At 45.7% G+C, this 17,214-nt stretch overlaps 2 protein-coding genes across 5 annotated transcripts; both read left to right on the forward strand.

Annotated features, from left to right (window-relative positions):
* The first annotated feature begins 306 nt into the window (after window positions 1–306).
* Window positions 307–6,218, forward strand: cfap251 (cilia and flagella associated protein 251). Its single transcript, XM_067227785.1, has 20 exons — window positions 307–558; window positions 708–848; window positions 1,033–1,142; window positions 1,244–1,352; window positions 1,438–1,518; window positions 1,644–1,721; window positions 1,815–1,859; window positions 1,977–2,179; window positions 2,299–2,487; window positions 2,604–2,854; window positions 3,088–3,239; window positions 3,566–3,739; window positions 4,008–4,186; window positions 4,303–4,417; window positions 4,536–4,699; window positions 4,795–4,885; window positions 4,979–5,122; window positions 5,273–5,504; window positions 5,627–5,728; window positions 5,856–6,218. Exons 1-20 carry the CDS (start codon window positions 307–309, stop codon window positions 5,999–6,001), a joined length of 2,958 nt encoding a protein of 985 aa, XP_067083886.1. The 3' UTR covers window positions 6,002–6,218.
* A 277-nt stretch (window positions 6,219–6,495) lies between these two features.
* Window positions 6,496–16,523, forward strand: mlxip (MLX interacting protein). Of its 4 annotated transcripts, none has more exons than XM_067227757.1 (17): window positions 6,496–7,084; window positions 8,543–8,649; window positions 8,807–8,892; window positions 9,094–9,183; window positions 9,394–9,435; window positions 9,945–10,185; window positions 10,421–10,510; window positions 10,697–10,791; window positions 11,097–11,697; window positions 11,991–12,097; window positions 12,193–12,301; window positions 12,561–12,673; window positions 12,923–13,030; window positions 13,138–13,265; window positions 13,515–13,638; window positions 14,024–14,153; window positions 14,497–16,523. In XM_067227757.1, exons 1-17 carry the CDS (start codon window positions 6,768–6,770, stop codon window positions 14,616–14,618), a joined length of 2,610 nt encoding a protein of 869 aa, XP_067083858.1. In that variant the 5' UTR covers window positions 6,496–6,767; the 3' UTR covers window positions 14,619–16,523. The 4 variants fall into 4 exon arrangements, with proteins under 4 accessions (XP_067083858.1, XP_067083860.1, XP_067083859.1 ...); XM_067227759.1 differs by having other exon boundaries at window positions 10,014–10,185; XM_067227758.1 differs by having other exon boundaries at window positions 9,400–9,435.
* The last annotated feature ends 691 nt before the right edge of the window (window positions 16,524–17,214 follow it).

Here is a 17,214-nt window from a genome sequence, read left to right on the forward strand (position 1 = left end):
TCTCAAATTGCTAGCTGGTTATTTTCGCAGCTTTCTTAATCGCACTGATATTTTTTTCAGTGGACGGAAACGTAACCTTTTACTTGTTTCAGTGCTGGTCAGCTAGTCTACTGACAGTAGTAGTACTGTAGTTAGCGGTAGCTAGCGTAGGTACTGTAGCTTCCCCTAGTTAGCTTACTACTCACTAGTAGTGCAGCTCTGCTTTTCTTGTACAGTAGACCATACACATTTATTCCACATAAAGTGGGTCCGGAGTCTGGAAACATCAATTTCCTATTGATCTGTAAGTGCAGTGTGCGGTGAAAAATGTCGAAAGCTGGAACCGAGAGCCCACGGGAGATGCAGCAAGGCGCAGAGGAGACGGAAAGCGAGGATGGAAATGACCTGGGCCACGAAGAGCAGAGGGAAAGTTCAGATGACAGAAGTGTGAATGAAGAACATGGCACAGATGACCGGTCTATAACGACTGGAGATTCATCAATATCTCAAGTGTACACTTCCAACTGTAGGACATTAGTACCGAAGCAGAAGTCCTCCAGTGTTAAAACACACGCATTGGTAAAGAAATCATTAAACTTATCAAAAACGTAATGACTAGTTATATCTTCCGTTGTACCTATAGTTTCCAAATCGAGTAAGTACGCTAAAATCAATTATGTTGAAAGGGGAACAAGAAACAGATCGTTGTAAATTCTGTATATTTACAGACACTGGACTGGGTGTTTGGGATGAGCCATGCCCTCCCTGTCTTCAGTCTTCAGGACCAGGACCAGCTAGTGATCTTGTATGGGGGTGCCAATGTTGCAGTTATGTATGATCACACCTCAAACTCCCAGCATCTCCTCCAGGTACAATAACAAAACAGTGTGTTTTGGAAACATCCAGATTTTCACTACAAAAGTTTCACCAGCTACTGGTGTATAAAACAATACTATAGGTGTACAAAGTTTATTCAGCGTTGTTAAAACCAATAGTTTTGACTCGTATTACACGGGGAAAATAGCATACAACTTTTTTTATCTCTCTCCAAAGGGTCACAGAAGCCCCATTTCGTGTTTGTGTGTAAGCGAAGACAGACGCTGGCTTGTGACCGCGGACCAAGGAAAGGAAAGTCTGGTGATCGTCTGGGACTCCTATTCTGGGTAGACTTGTATTTATTAGACGTGATTACAAAGGATTAGAGCGTTATGAGTTATTATTTTTTATTGTATGAATACAATAAAAATGTTCCACTCAATCCTAGGATACCTGTGCGTACATTGTTTGACTGTCACCCTGAAGGGGGTGTCGCAACGTTGGCGTTGTCGAAAGATTCAAAACATTTGGTGACAGTTGGGGCTGGAGCGGTTCAGGTAAGATATTCAGTTATGGGCCATGACAGGTGGCCACTCAACACTAGATCATTTAGTTTGAGTCGTTTTTTTATTATCTCCGCAGCGAGTCTGCGTTTGGGACTGGACCAATGAGACGGAGGATCCATTGTGCGTCTCTGAACTCGAACCAGATCACGGAGTTCAGGTAACTTCGAAAATGGGCAAAACCGCCTTCGATTCACATACTGTTACATGTTATTAAAGGATTTTTGATCAATGGTTTACACGCGTTAACAGCCATTACATAAACTGGTTTCAATATCTCCTCAGAATCATATCCTTTTCAACCCAAATGACAGCACAGAGCTGCTAAGCAACAGTGAGAGCCAAGTCCTATTTTACACCAGGGTAAATTGCATAGTTCAATCTGTATATCTTTGTCAATAAATACAAATTTGTATAGTCTTATCTGTTTGGTCTTAACTTTTCTTCTTCTTCTAGAATAATGAGATCTTAAGTTATGTAGCCCCCAAGCTACAGGATAGGGTAAGGATATTGATGCCGTAAAACTCACCTCCAATAATGTCAATGAGCTGTCAACCTTCTACTTTAATGCCCGTTTACTTCACATAATCATTTGTGATTCGACTTCCCACCCCAAAGACGTTCAACAAGGTTGTGGGTGAGCTAAGCCAATCTGTGTTCCACTGGAAAGGGCTTCAGGCTTTGTCAGCCACCTTGATTGGCAACCTGGTTCTGTGGGACATGGTCCAAGCTTCTTCCACCAGCAGAGCCCTCATCAGGAAACCCATCAAACTGTTCCCCCTCCAGGAAGCTGGCATCACGGTGCTCAGTTTGACTGACAGGTGAATTCCCATGCCCTGGGCAAGTCCTGTCCCCTCACCGATGTGGTGTCTCTATCTACTGTTTTTGTACAGATACTTATTCATAGAGATTTTGTGTTATGTGTCTTTTATTCCTTTAGCTTCATTGTGACAGGAGACTTTCTGGGCCATGTGAAATTCTATGATGAGAACTTCAAACTCTTAAGCTGGTACAGTGAATTCAACCTGGACCCCATCAAATCCATCTCCTTCTCCAAAGAGCCTTCCCCCATCTGCAGCCAGGGATATCCGGAAGACTGCACTATGGAGGCTAAGCCATTTGTCGTCCGGTGAGAGATGTCGTTGTATCAGTACTGTATGTCCACCCCTGCCCCTGTATAAATCATAGTTCAAACATAGGGATCTTTTAATCCTCTTCCCCTCGCACCTCCTCTCTCACCTGTAGGAACTTTGTTCTGTCCACCATCAACTCGACGGTGGTACATGTGAATGCAAACAGCGCGGAGTCGCAAACGCTGATACAAGAGCATTGCAAGCCACTGTGTGCTTTGGCGTGTCATCCTAAGATGCCGGTCCTGGCGATGGGGAGCCAAGGCGGCATCCTGAAAGTGTGGGACTACGAACAGAAGCTGGCCCGATGCAGCAGGGTCTTTGAGGAAGAGAAGCAGATACAGGTCATGACCTTTGACCCTCAAGGTTAGCCCGTATGGAAAAGTACAAGTGTGCTTACCATAACTTATAACAATCGTTTTTTTGGTTTATTGATACTGCTGCTATCAAAAAAGGATTATACAAAGGGTTAGGGTTAGTCAAACTAAAACTAAGAAAAACTTAACCCAAATGTTGAATATATTTCCAAGCTGTTTAATACAATAATTGTGTCCGTCACTAATTAAAAAGAAAGATTACGTGGTGTTGTGTCCTGACAGGATTTTACTTGGCTGTTGGCTTTGCTAACGGTGCTGTCCATGTGCTGGACGTGTGCACTCTGCAAAGTGAAGAAGAGGACCGTTTGAAATACAGCCAAGACTGCATCACTCACATCACTTTCTCTACAGATTCCCTCTACCTGGCCACAGCGGTGAGCAATCCAAACAGGGGATAGACATGTTATTGTTGCACTGTAGTTAAGCTCTGCTGTATATTGATCTGTGCCTGGCAATATTCAGCCTGTTCCTTGACTCTGATCACCAAAATACAGTTTGAACTATGCCCTTCAGATCCATTATTTGCTGCAGTATTTTCTAAATGCATTTCTTTTGTATGTCTCATATAAAAGCTTGTGATAAACAAAAACAATGTAAATGTAATGAATAGTATAATGGCTTATTTCTCTCTGTTTATTCAAGCTATAGAAAGAGATTCACTCGTCTATAATCTTTCTTTCCCCACTCCGCCCACTCTCAGGATGCAGGCAAGGCAGTGATGGTGTTCCGCTCGAATATCGACGAGAGCTTGCAGCGCTGGAAGTACATAGGGAGGCACCACTCTCACTACAAGCCCATTAAGGATCTCCTCTTTGGGGAGTACCTGGACAGCACCCAGCCTAGGCTGCTTTCCCTGGGCATGGATCACAGACTGGTGAGCCTCCCACACGGTCAGATCAAAAGGGGTTTCTTGGTTACTCATGCAGCGGTATTGGTCTCATTCTCTCTCACATTTACATTTAGCAGACGCTCTTATCCAGAGCGACTTACAGTAAGTACAGGGACATTCCCCCCCGAGGCAAGTAGGGTAAAGTGCCTTGCCCAAGGACACAACGTCATTTTCACGGCCGGGAATCAAACCAGCAACTTTCTGATTAATAGCCCGATTCCCTAACCGCTCAGCCATCTGACCCCCGGTCTAGGTGGAGTACGACTTGGAGAACGACGAGGAGCTGTTGATCCTGAGCTCTGAGCGCATCGAGCAGAGCGCTGTGCCCACCTGCATGACCTGGTACCCTCCGCTGACCACAGAGAACTTCCTCCTCACTGCCTCCGACCTCTACAAGATGAAGCTTTTCAACAGCACAACCAAGATGTGCAGGTCAGGGTCCAAACACGATCGCTTGGTGCTCGGACGTGTTGTATCGCTCGAGTCGCACTGGGGGGGGGGAAAACTGCTCATTTGTGACTGTTCATCTTGTTGGTTTTCTGTTCCAGAAAGACACTTCTTGGTCCTAGATACGGGTCTCCTGTAGAGAAGATGCTCATTCTTCCCATCTCTAAGGATCACGATTCTAAAACTCGTCACATGGCTTACATCACCAAAGACAAGGTTGGAGACTGAAATACCAAACCTTTAGAAAGTCCAGTCTTTAACCCGTAGCCTACAACAACAGAAAAAAAACAGAATCTGAACATTGACAATCGGTGTTGTTCTGTTTTTCTAAAAGGTGGGTGTCCAGATCCTGCCTCTTGATGGGAACCCCCACAAGTCCTCTGCTGTGCTCTGCCACCCGACAGGAGTGTCTGCTCTGGCCTGCTCCCACGACGGGCGATTCGTTTTCACAGCTGGGGGGTCCGACTGCTCCGTCCTGTCCTGGGAGATCAGCCTGACGTAGGGACTCCACTCAGTAACTCAGTAGTGCCAAGTCTGACTAGGAGACTGTTGTTTGCGCTGCGGAGCAGCTTCTGAATCCTTGTCTTCTTCAGGGCTTTGGAGGCTGCTGCAGCCCTTGGGGGGAAAGACCTGACACCCTTCTACAGTCTCCTGGAGGGAGGGAGAGATGGTGCGCTCTTTCACGTACGTACAGCGAGGATGACGGCAAATCCGACGGTCGATGATATACATCTTCACATTCGGATCGTTTTTTTTTTTGTGTGTTTTCCTCTCTAGGAAATGGAGGATTTCTTTTATTACTGTCAGCTGCGTAACCAAGGCATCGATTCAATGGAAACACGACAGGTTTCAGCCCGGATCCCTTTAGCAGAGGTGTCCTTTGTCATGAGGGCTTTAGGCTTCTTCCCCACGGAGCAAGAGGTACATGTGTTGAATCTGTCTTTGACCCTTTTCAGCATTCCTCCTCAGCTCTGCAACTCAATATGTTTATAGCTGACAGAATGACATGTTTTTTTTTGTTAAATTCAGAGCTAAATTCTTAAACTAACATCTTACCGACTCTTTCTAAAGCTGGAGGATATGCAGAACGAGGTGAAGTTCAGCCGGTATGCTGAGACTGGTAAATATGTGACTGACATAGACCTAGAGGAGTTCATTAAGCTCTACGTCAACCACCGGCCAGCGTTTGGGATCTCCAAAGAGGAGCTTCAAAGTGCATTTGATATTCTGAGTTCCCCGTACGCGACGGACGGGGAACCGACGATTAACCGGGATGAGCTGCTGGAGGTTCTTCAAGCCAGGGGTGTGTTTAATAACTACTGTTGTTCCGTATTTGAGTGTGATATGGGTGACACTGTCTGTGACTGGTGTTATACATTATAAAAAACGCAGTAGTGATACATCAGATATCTCTCCTCGTGTCAGGGGAACACATGACGGAGGAGGAGCTGATTGGGTGTTTCAGCACGCTGTTGGGTCTCAATCCTGAAGGAGGGAGATCAGAGACGGGAACTTTGGAGTGTGAGGGTGAGTATTCCTCCGCTGAATGTGATGATTTACTGAACATTTAAATTTTTATTTAATTTTAAGTGTATTGTGTCAAATGTAATGATGAGAAACTGCATATCATGTATGTTGGTTTGCATGCCGACAGATTCAGAACACATGCTGGAGCGCGAGATTCCAGAAGAGATATCCATGAAAACATTATCAATAGATATCCTTGGATTCCCCCTTTCTATTGGAGATGAACTTCCTGCATGTCAAGAGGACATTTTGTCAGGGTCTGAGGTTTTATAGAATGGCCTTCAAGTAAGGCTTCTTTAGTTTGTGTCCATATCTTTGAATCATTCAACAGAGATGCTATATAGCTTTAATAAAAGTGTGACCAAATAAATTAAGGAACTAACAAGACAAAATGTTTACTGAAGAATAATAAAGAATTAACCAAAGTGTTATGAATAACTACCCCTTGTTACGGTGAATACAGTGCAAAACAGTTTGTTATACAGCGTCTTTATCCTCAAATGTGGGGAAAAAATATTTTATGAAATAAACTATATGGATCTGTATCGCACAATGTGACATGCTTTGATCGTAACCGACTATCATTTGTAAAGTCTGCAGGGGTCATTTAGTTCTGCTTTGTGCTTTAGCTAACAATTTCAGGATAGTTATTTTCAGCAGAGGGTGGTGCTATGGCTGCAGCCAATCATTCTTGAGTTGACGGAGCAACTGCAGAGTAGCAGGTCTTGCCGTAGAACCAACTCCTTAGCGAACACTTTCGTCAGCTGGTAGTCAGCTCGCTAGCAACCCTGCTAGTTAGCAAAACAAGTTTAGCAAGCTTAACAACTACAAAATCAGATAACGAATAACAAGCATGAGTAGTTTGAGAACTCGATGCTTTAGTTAACCAGCTAACTTGGTAGCTTATTAGCTGGTAGTATTTGTGTTATTTCAAATACTTGTACCACTGATAGATAGGCTAGATAGCTACGTTGCTATCGTTAGCTGCTGCGCTGGAGACAACAACTGTTCTGATTACTTAATTAGCTAGCTAGCAGTAATGGCTAACAGAGAACCACGACGACAATATCGCCGTACCCCGGCGAGTATCAAGCAGGAACAAGACGATGACTCGGACGCAGAGGAATCCCAATTGGGATTTAAGAAGTCCGATGGACGCGAATCACAGATCATCCACAGTGGTCACTTCATGGTGTCTTCACCACACATTGAACATCCACCAAAAAAGGGCTACGACTTTGATACAGTGAACAAGCAGACCTGTCAAACTTATCACTTTGGGAAGACAAGTACATCACACCTATCAATAGATGCGTCGTTGACAAAACTGTTCGAGTGCATGACGCTTGCATACAGGTATTTTTTCTAAAATTAGCTTGTATACCTCTACGACTACGTACCTAACTTTCAACGACCTGGCTAGGACTAGCTTATTGTTAGCGCGTTACCATGACGTTTCTGCTACCAATCATGTAAAATGCTCTAGCTAATGTTGAGCAACTTACATCTTATATCATGCATAATTCACCGTGATCATCGTAATGAAGGCCACACATTCCGTGTACGACTTTATTCAATGGTTCCTCTGAGTTTAGGATAGTGAAAGTGAGATGATAGCTCGCTACACTCCCTGATTGGATATGGGTGCAGCTTGCAGTCACGAGTCTCAACTTTCAGGCATCTTGCTCAATACTTACGGAATGCCGGAGACGATCCATTATAAAGACCCCCACTAAAAAGACCATCACTAACACGACCCCCCCCCACCCCTTTCCGTATTTTACTTGTGCAAGTCTTGTGCAATGTTGTGGGGGTGAAATTAAGACAGCTGCAAGGAGAGAAACTCAATCTTACATTGTGGGTGCGCAACAGGGAAAGGGCTATTTTTAGGGCATAAAAGGCTTTTGCACATTACTCAAAGGCCCTAACCGAAGTACCCAGGTTGTTGTTTGTGTGAAAATGAAAAAGATCTATGGAAAAAAATGTGTGCAACGATTTACTGATTATTTCAGTGCAACCGTAGAAACTGGTTGATATGTATGAGCAGATATTGTCTGCGGTAGCTTGCTTTTCCTTTGTTTTGATCTACAAAGCGTTAATCTCCCACCCACCAACTGCCTCCCTGTTGGACGTGTCTGTCCTGGGGTTCCGTCTGGGAAGACCTCAAATTCACCATCAGTGACGTTGCTGCCAGTCAGTCTACCATCCAGCCATAGGCGTCGATTTATATTTTCCTCCCAGGGTGCTCACGGGGACACGCTGTGATTGGTGGATAGGATATGGAGCAGGAGACTGACAGCGACATAACCAATCACACTATGACAAACGATCCACTTAGCACCAACTGCAATGTTTAATTTTAAATGAATGTAGCCTGGCAGTCTGGCACACGTGGGTGCTCAGTATTTTCCGATTTCATTTTCATAACTGAGATATCAATCGAATCGTACGTTTTTATAGTAACCTCATCAACCTCAGACTCATCACATCAGCCTTCATACAACGTATAGTAGCACAAACAAAATTTACAAAAAAAATCTGGTGGTGAGTGGGCGATTCCATAGGCTACACAGTATGGCTACATTACCAAGGAGGTGATCAAAAATATTTGCACACACAACAGACCAGACGGGTGCCGGTGTAGAGTACCGATAGGTGAATGTACACAATGTCTGCTAGTTCCAACATTAATAGCAGTGCAGAACTCAAACACCGCTCACAACACAACTAGCACTGTAACACCCCCCCCCCTCCCTAATAAGTAAATAAATCAATATCATGTTCATAATTCCTTATGCTTCCTCTACTTTTCAGTGGCAAGTTAGTGTCCCCTAAATGGAAGAACTTCAAAGGGCTAAAGTTGCTATGGAGAGACAAGATCCGACTCAACAACGCTATTTGGAGGGCCTGGTATATGCAATGTAAGACTTTCGTACACATCCGGTGTTTCTCTAAACATTGAAAGAGTAGCTACCTAAAGGAAGATGGACACTCGTGTGAGTTTGAGCAAGGTTGGAACAGAGGGGAGATTCCTGTCTCCTAACTACAACTCTCAAATTTTTTCTCCCGATTTTACAGATGTGGAGAAAAGGGAAAACCCAGTGTGCCATTTTGTGACTCCTCTAGACGGGAACATAGACATGGAGGACAACCGCCCGGCCGAGGTAACACCAGACCGTGCCGTCATCGACTTCTCTTCATCCCATGGATAATGTTAGAGCTTCCTTTCAAGAGAAGCCTTATTGCTGATTACCTCTCTCTCTTGTTCTCTCTCCTCCTCCTCCTCCTCCTCCCTCCCTCTCTCTCTCTCTCTCTCTCTCTTGTTGTTGCGTTACTCGGCCGGCCATTCTCTCTACTCTCCACAGGCGATAGCCACGGAGGGGAAGTATTGGAAGAGAAGAATTGAAATAGTCATCAGAGAGTATCACAAATGGAGGACTTACTTCAAAAAGAGGGTATCTTAGATTCAAATTCATATTGTGATGCAGTATTGTTTGCCATATTTACCACTCACATGACTCGTTTAATTAGGTTTATTAAGTAATCATTTCAGACTTTAATGTAATATAGCTAATAAGATAATTGGCTCGATTATCCAATTGAGTACAGTCGTTTGCTGTGCTTAATTGTCACATGTAAAAACATTGATTTGCGGTTTGTCACAGTTACAGAAGCACAAAGATGATGATCTATCAAGCCTTCTCAAGGTATATACTACAATGTCGGAATATTCTTAAAGTTGCCACTACCATACATGCATCTTTAGGACATAAGGGCACAGTTTCCCAGACATGGATTAGGTTTAGTCCTAAAGTAAGAGAGAAATTCTATGAAGTTCTCCATTGAAAACATGTTTAGTGTAGGACTAGGCTTTATGCATGCCTGGGAAACTGTTCCTGGATGTGGTGAACAGCATTGTTTTTGGTCTGCTCTGGGTTTCTCTTCTGGGTGTTTTGACTGTTATGTGCTGTGGCATCTTGCTGATCAGATCTGCAAGATGTTTGGAGGCATGTGTCTTGTTGCACAGACTAACTTAACCAACCAAAATATGTTTATCATAACTTGATGGGGATTAATAGCTGATACAGAGATTTTGATATTTTTTTAACAATTAATTTAAATTTTTAACCACATTTTGTCTGCTGAATTAGTGTGTGAATCTTGCATGCTCTCGATACTGACTGGCAGGCTTGTGTTGCATTTCTAACCCTCCAAGGGTCCAGAGGAGCAGTTTTCCCTGTTTGGGGAAGTCTTTCCAGACACCCTCCGTGTCTCCTTTTGGCAGGACGAGGAGCTGGCGGGGCGTCGCGTCGCTCGCAGGAGCCGCGAGTCTCCCGTCCCTATGGAGATGGACCCCCTGTTTGACATGGACGTCCTGATGTCCGAGTTCTCAGACACGCTCTTCTCCACGCTGGCCTCGCACCAGCCCATAGCCTGGCCCAACCCCAGGGAGATCGGTGAGGATTAAGATCAGCCTCTTACATCACTAAGATACACCAATACACCTGGTTCAAATGAATGGGTCCTTATCTAGCTCTGCAGATGCCTGGCAATGATCCATCCCCCCCCCCATCAGTTTGGATAAAACCATCTCCCAAATGAATACATGAAATGAATACTTGTATCATTCTCCCGTCTATAGACACTCCCTGGTCTGTTATTACTCTGACACGTGTCCTCTGTTGTCCTCAGCCCATGCGGGGAATGCAGACATGATCCAGCCAGGGCTTATCCCCCTACAACCCAACCTGGACTTCATGGACTCCTTCGAGCCGCTCCAGGGTAACCGCAGGGGGCCGGCCCGCAGGGGGACATAACACCACCCCTGCACGTTTGTTTCGCCAGGACCCTGGAGCACTGTGTCATTGTCACTCTGTAGCTCCTAATGCAGCCAGTAGCACGTGTGACGGTTGCCACGGTAGCGTGTGTTTTTACTAATCGGTGACTAACCCCGCCACTTTCTTCCAGACTTATTTCACAGCCTCCGCCAGCCTGTGTTTCACTCCACTTCCCTCACTGCTCAGTCTGTCTCTGCTGTCCCCAGTAGCAGCTGTCAGACACAGGTAAACCCCAGGCCACGCACACCCTTAACACACACACACACCCTTAACACACACACACACCCTTAACACACACACACAGTCCTAACGCTGTCTGGAGGAACGGGTATAGTGTGAAGGAATGATAACATACTGCTGATCAATGCTGCTATACCAATCACTACCTCGTATGTTTATGTATACACACACATGTAATCCTTAACAATAGCTCAGTGGCAGTCGGGGATTCTGACCGCAGATCAAGTCGGTGGTGCCACACTGGTTTATCGTCCTCTAGCTAATGTGTGTGTCTCTTCTCATGATCTCAGGCTCAGCTCCTCCCCTCCATGCACCTGTCGACTGACCTGGGCCCCCCCCCAGGCCGCCTGACCCTCTCCTCCCCCCTTCCCCTCCCCTCCCCCCTGCCCCTCACCTCCAGCATGCCTGTTCAGGCCAGCGTGACTTCTGGATGCCCTGCCTACGTGCACGACTACCTGCCCCTGTTCCCAGGCCCCAGCGCTCCAGCAGACTCCCCTCTCAGCCAGCCTGCCCCCCGTCCCCCCCTGCCCCCGGCCACCCGTCTAGGCACAGCCACGCCCATCGCCCACCCCCCACCCCTGGAAGAGACCCCGTCCCAGACAGTCATCACACACACAGCCTCCCCCTCCCCCGGTGTCCCGCCCAGAGACTCCGCCCCCTCCTTCAGCCACGCTACAGACTTCTGCTCCCTCTCCAGCCACGCTTCTCCCCTGCCGCCTCCCCCCCTCCAGCCCCAGGGTCCCTCTTCGCCCCCTCTCCGCCAGCACCCCCAGACGTTTGCCTTGCCCAAACCAATCCACCCCTCCAACTCCAGCAAAAAAACGCGCCACGTGCAGCGGATTGTTCCGGCCAATCCTCTCCCCTCCTCCTCCTCGCACCTCATCCTGACAGGTTAGTCCACTTTCACCTCACCACACGATGGCACTGATACCTGTCTTGAATTCCTCCCGAGGGCTGCTACGAATGCTGACTGAAAACTTAAGTTATTTAATAAGGAAATACTCATGTGCGCAGAGGTAGTGTTCTTGTTAGCTCTACCAGCCCTGTGTAACCCTGCACCCCACCCTGCCCCCCTTGCCCTCCCTGCCCCCCTTTACCTCCCTGTCCCCCCTTGCCCTCCCTGCCCCCCTGTCCCCCTTGCCCTCCCTGCCCCCCTTGCCCTCCCTGTCCCCCCTGCCCATCAGCTCCCTTCCCAGGGCACACCGGAGCGGTGTTGGTCACCCAGAGCCCCCTGAAGCCGGACGTGGTGCCCCCCAACATGGTCCTGGCCGGTCCTCCCAGCCTGGCACCGGTAGGAGCCCACCTGGCCTAACACTCCTGTGGTTGGGGCCCTGAGCCCAGTAGGAGAGCTGATGGTAACACTGTGTGTCCTGGTCTCTCTGTCAGTCTCCAGGGTTCCACATCCTGCCCCAGACTCACAAGCCTCAGCAGCTCATCGTGCCTAAAGAGGAGACAAACTCCTCCAGGCACAAGACTGCAGTGCCCTCAGGAGCTGGTGAGATGATCTCTCCCTCTCTCTCTGTCCCTCTCTCTTTCTCTCTGTCTCTTTTTCTCTGTCTCTCTCTCTGTCCTTCTATCTGTCTCTTTCTCTATATTTCTGTCTCTCTCTCTTTCTGTCTCTCTTTCTTTCTCTGTCTCTCTCTCTGTCCTTCTCTCTCTCTCTCTAGCCTTTCAAAGTAACGACCGAGTCTAGTGTGGTACTTTGACGTGTGTGAAGTGAGCGTGTCTCTGGGGTTTGTGTTGGTGTGTTTCAGCGCTGGACGGGCTGGGCTCGGGCAAGGGGTCCCCTTGTGGCTCGGAGCAGGCCCCCAGACCCCAGTCCCCCCTCAGCAGCAGCTCAGCCCTCTCCAAGAACGAGTCCAACCAGGTGTGTGTGTGTCAGTATGCATGTGTAACAGTGTCTCTCTAGAGGTCACATTCGTCATGGAGGGATAATACTCAGACCAGGTTGAATATTATGGAAAATGAATTATGAATAATTTGTTTACATATTAATAATACATTCAGTTAAATTCAGCCAATGGTCAATCAGCCAATGTCAAAGCTGTATTTAAGCAAGACACTGAAAAACGTTTCCGCACCTCGTCTTCATCAACCTTCCCATCTTCTGCCCCAGAGCCGCAGGGGGACCCACATCTCCGCTGAGCAGAAGAGACGTTTCAACATCAACATCGGCTTCAAGACACTCTGCAACATGGTTCCCTCTCTCAAGTCCCAGTCAAACGTAAACCCAGACCTCTGTTCGTCGGTCTTCGTCGTTGTGAAGGTGCAGGGGACAGTGGTGACCCCCCCCCCCCCCCCCCCCCCCTCTGCTCTGTGTCGTGTCTCCAGATCAGCAACGCGGCCACGCTGCAAAAGACGGTGGAGTATGTGGGAAAGCTGCAGCAGGAGAGACAACACCTGCAGGAAGAGACCAAGAGGCTCCGCGAGGAGATCGAGGAGCTCAACGCTTCCATAAAGTACAAACACGACTCTTGTCACTGTGTAAAGGACACCTGTAGCGGCACCTCTCCTGTGGGGGAGACAGAGAGGAGAGACAGAGAGGAGAGACCTGAGAGGGAGACAGGAAGGAAAGGCGTATATAGAGAGCTGTTCTACTGCTAAGGCAGAACTGGTAGTGTTTATGTCTGTCTAAATCTTGGCCTCTCCTTTCTCTCTCCCTCACCCCCACCCCCCCTCTCTCCATCATCCAATCACATGTCTCGCAGCACGTGCCAGGAGCAGTTGCCCGCTACAGGAGTGCCCATAACACGACACCGCTTTGACCACATGAGGGAAAAGTTTGACGAGTACGTGAAGAGCCGCACGCTTCAGAACTGGAAGTTCTGGATTGTATCCTTAAAAAAAAAAAAAAAACTTTGTTGAGTTTTACGTGTTTTCCTTGAACCTTTATTTTAACTGGGTAATCACACAGGGGAGACCCAAGTCTATGTTACAGGCACAAACAAGCTTCTTAAAGTCAAATTGTTAGTGTGTAGTGATGCAAGTTTCTACTCAATTCAGATTGTATGATTAGATGCCCCATGCCAAAACTGTGTCATGCTGTTTGAGTAAAAAGACAAATTTAGGCACAGGGGAAAAAAAACTACATAAAATTCCAAACCAGTCATCAAGGGGTATCTAAGCTATGTAGGGCTCTGAGGACTTGAGATGATCATCAGATTGCATCTGTTTAACCTCCACCTCGTAAATTTGACCTTTGACCCACTTGTGACAGTTCAGCATCATCATCAAGCCCCTGTTTGAGTCATTCAACGGCTCAGTCTCCATCACCAGCAAGGGGGAGCTATGTGAAAGCACCCTACAGTGGCTGGAACGACATTGCTCCCTTCCTGTGCTGAGGCCCAGTGAGTACCGGTCACGTTAACACAGCCTCTCTCCATCCTGGTCCTCTGGACCCACTGCCCTGCTTGATCGAGATGTTTCCCTGCTTCAACACACCTGATTCAAAAGAATGATCGTTACCAGGCTTCTACAGTGCTAGATAACGACCCATTAATTTGAATCAGGTGTGTTGGAGCAGGGAAACATCTCAAACATGTAGGACAGGGGTTCCTTGAGGACCAGGGTTGACAACCACTGATTTAGTGAACAGGAAGTTATGCAAGTAGAGTTAGCTAGTATGCTAGTAGGTATGGACGGCGTGAAGTAACGGCTGATGTCTTACCGTTTCTTTGTTTGGTTTGACAGCGGTGCTCGGGACCCTCCGGCAGCTTAGCACCAGTACCTCCATCCTCACCGACCCGGCCTTGCTACCCGAGGAAGCCAGACAAGCTGTCGCAAACTCCCACAACAGTTCTGGAGACTCCTAGCTACTTAGTCACGCGGGCGAGCTCATCACAAACCTCTCACTTCACGTCCAAATCGACCCTTCAAACAACACTTTGAAAAACCGTTGAAAAATAAGACCTCACCAGCTGGCCTCACGAGCTAAATTCCAAAGAGATTACTCCAGTCTTCCTCTCTGTCTAGATTCGTCACACACAGAAAAAGCACAATGTTTCTGCCTTATTCTCATTGAAGGATTTTATTCCTCCACTTGGCTAGGGTGTCAATAACGATAATCTTCGGAAATCTCGAAGTCATATTTTCAAAAAATATGTGAAATGTGCATTCAGAAAAGTGTTTGAATCTCTGCAAAAGCATCCTCTGCTGTCAGGAGCAACCGAGCGATGTATGATGCCACTCAGTCTGCTGTTCAGGGTGTTTTTAGTTCAAATGATAGTCTTACCGTGATGTTTTTATGGCTTGTTATGTGAGGTAGAAATAGTTTAAAGAAAAAAAAAGCTATCTTAAAAAGGGAAAACAAAAGAGTAAGTTTACTTTTTGTTGACGAAACGGCGTGCACGGGAGACGCGGATCTTACCGTGAAAACGAGTGAAAAACGTTTCCGAGCCTGAGGGATTATTGTTAAAACTTCTTCTCTTGTGTTCCTCGCACTGTGGAGCTCAACAACACGCACGTGTGCCGGTCCTGGTGCTGTAAAACCCTGTTCCCGAAGTCTTCCAGCCAGGTGGAGGCAGCGTGCGTGGAATGTTGAAGCTAATCTCGCGTCTTTTCATTTGCTGGACTGTTCCAGCGCTACTGAACTCTTCAGGGGTCGATCTGAGAGACACCACGCCTTGACAGGATGGTCTGCCAGACTGGACTGATAAAATACAAACTTTTCTACCTGTCAGTGATGTGGCAGTGGAAATATAACCATACAAAACGAGCGTCAATGGAGCGTCGCTGAATGTACAGGTGCTTTGTTACTTTTCGATTATTATTTTGAAAGAAATTGTATTTGTTCACTCAGGGACGCACTGGTGAGCATCAATATGCTTTTCTCTATAACCAAAACGAACAAAATAAATCAGGATGTCTTCACAAAACACAGCAGTGAACATGTCACGTACAATGTGTATGTGTTTTTCTTTCTTTTTTCATAATCAAGTCAAACTTAATGTAACGTTATGTGCGCAAATGGCATCTTATTTATTACTTAGTTTTTCAGTACGGGGACAATGTCAGACATCTTATGGCATCTTTCGGTGTTTTTTGTTCAACACTCCTTAAGTGGTTATTCATGAAACTGAGAGCTCGTTTCCTTTGTTTTGCAGTTGGCCTATTTATTTCTTTTATGCACAAAACGTTAGTTTACTTTGAATGAAACAAGCACCGTTAATCGGATAGTTTTGTCTCTTTTGGTTTGGATGTTTCTATAGCTTTCGAGGTTATGAGTGCTAGTTTATGGAGGTTCTCTACATGTGTTATGTGTGATGTGCTGATGTGGTCACACTCTTTATTTAGGATGTGCAGATTGACGCGTGTAAATCCTGTTGCAGAGTACACGATCATTACTTCTACAAAACAAGACTTGGAACCAGTCACAATATTGACCATGTTATTTTCTGTCAAGAATCATGATTTTCTTTTTGTTTTTTTGAGGAGGTGGAAAGTTTAACTTGTTTGGTCTAGATGGCAAGGATTTGGTCAAAAACATGTATTCACTTTTTACATATTCTTTTGTATGTAGCTCCCATTTTACAATAAAGAAATCAAACTGTGCTTTAAAATTCTTAGGTACCTGTAGTCTGAATTGACTCCTGCAGGTGAATTGTGAATGAATTCATTCATTCTGCAGTTGTTCGAATAATGACTTTGTTTGAGTCTTGCCTTAAGAGTTGTAAATACTGTCATACTGCTCTAAAAAATAAAATATTTTCCTACATTTATCACTGATCCCCCACCAAGTCAATTGAACAATTTAGCCTTCTTTTGCATTTGTTTTTGACTCCCATTAAACAAAATCGTGATCATGAAACCAATACATTGAGACATTTTTAATGTTTCATTTTCACGAATGTTTATAAATGATTAACAATAGAATATTTCACCAATAAATAGATACATAAATATGTTTTATAAATACTTCAATTAAAATGGGCTGAAAATAAATATAAATAAATAAAGCTGTCTAGTACATTTCAGATTTTTTTTTATGGCCGTTTGACAAGGACCTGGAGGAGATATTTTATAAACATTAAGGCTTCACCATGGGTCTTTTTAGAAGTTGGCATGTTTCTTGTTGGTTGTTGGGGCATCCTGATCCCTTCCAGTTGACCATGTCTCTAATGTCTTGATTTATTTTCACGAGGTTATTCTGCAAAGGGACATCTCGGATCTCCAACACTTTTGTGATGTAACAGCTGACATTGGAAAGCTGTTGACAGGTGAAGTTTTCGATTTGACCATGTTTTGGAAGCGTCTTCAGATTGTAATCCTCATTTTTCGGAGGAAGAGCCTTGTTGTTGTCCTCCTAGTGGGATGGGAGAGAACAGAAAAAAAGGTCAATTATCTCCTGTTGAACCATATTTTGTTTTAGTGAGTGACAGCAATCCGTTTTAGCAAAACCCTGAATTGGAT

Source organism: Osmerus mordax, chromosome 24 (assembly GCF_038355195.1).
Source record: "Osmerus mordax isolate fOsmMor3 chromosome 24, fOsmMor3.pri, whole genome shotgun sequence".
Taxonomy (NCBI): Eukaryota; Metazoa; Chordata; class Actinopteri; order Osmeriformes; family Osmeridae; genus Osmerus; species Osmerus mordax.

Bases quoted from the DNA above. Each gene is read 5' to 3' on its own strand.
- mlxip (XM_067227757.1), top strand. From the start codon at position 6,768: ATGGCTAACAGAGAACCACGACGACAATATCGCCGTACCCCGGCGAGT. The intron at 10,792-11,096 runs GTAAACCCCAGG...TCATGATCTCAG, and splicing joins GTAGCAGCTGTCAGACACAG to GCTCAGCTCCTCCCCTCCAT. The intron at 12,098-12,192 runs GTAGGAGCCCAC...TCTCTCTGTCAG, and splicing joins GTCCTCCCAGCCTGGCACCG to TCTCCAGGGTTCCACATCCT.
- cfap251 (XM_067227785.1), top strand. From the start codon at position 307: ATGTCGAAAGCTGGAACCGAGAGCCCACGGGAGATGCAGCAAGGCGCA. The intron at 2,855-3,087 runs GTTAGCCCGTAT...GTGTCCTGACAG, and splicing joins CATGACCTTTGACCCTCAAG to GATTTTACTTGGCTGTTGGC. The intron at 3,240-3,565 runs GTGAGCAATCCA...GCCCACTCTCAG, and splicing joins CCCTCTACCTGGCCACAGCG to GATGCAGGCAAGGCAGTGAT.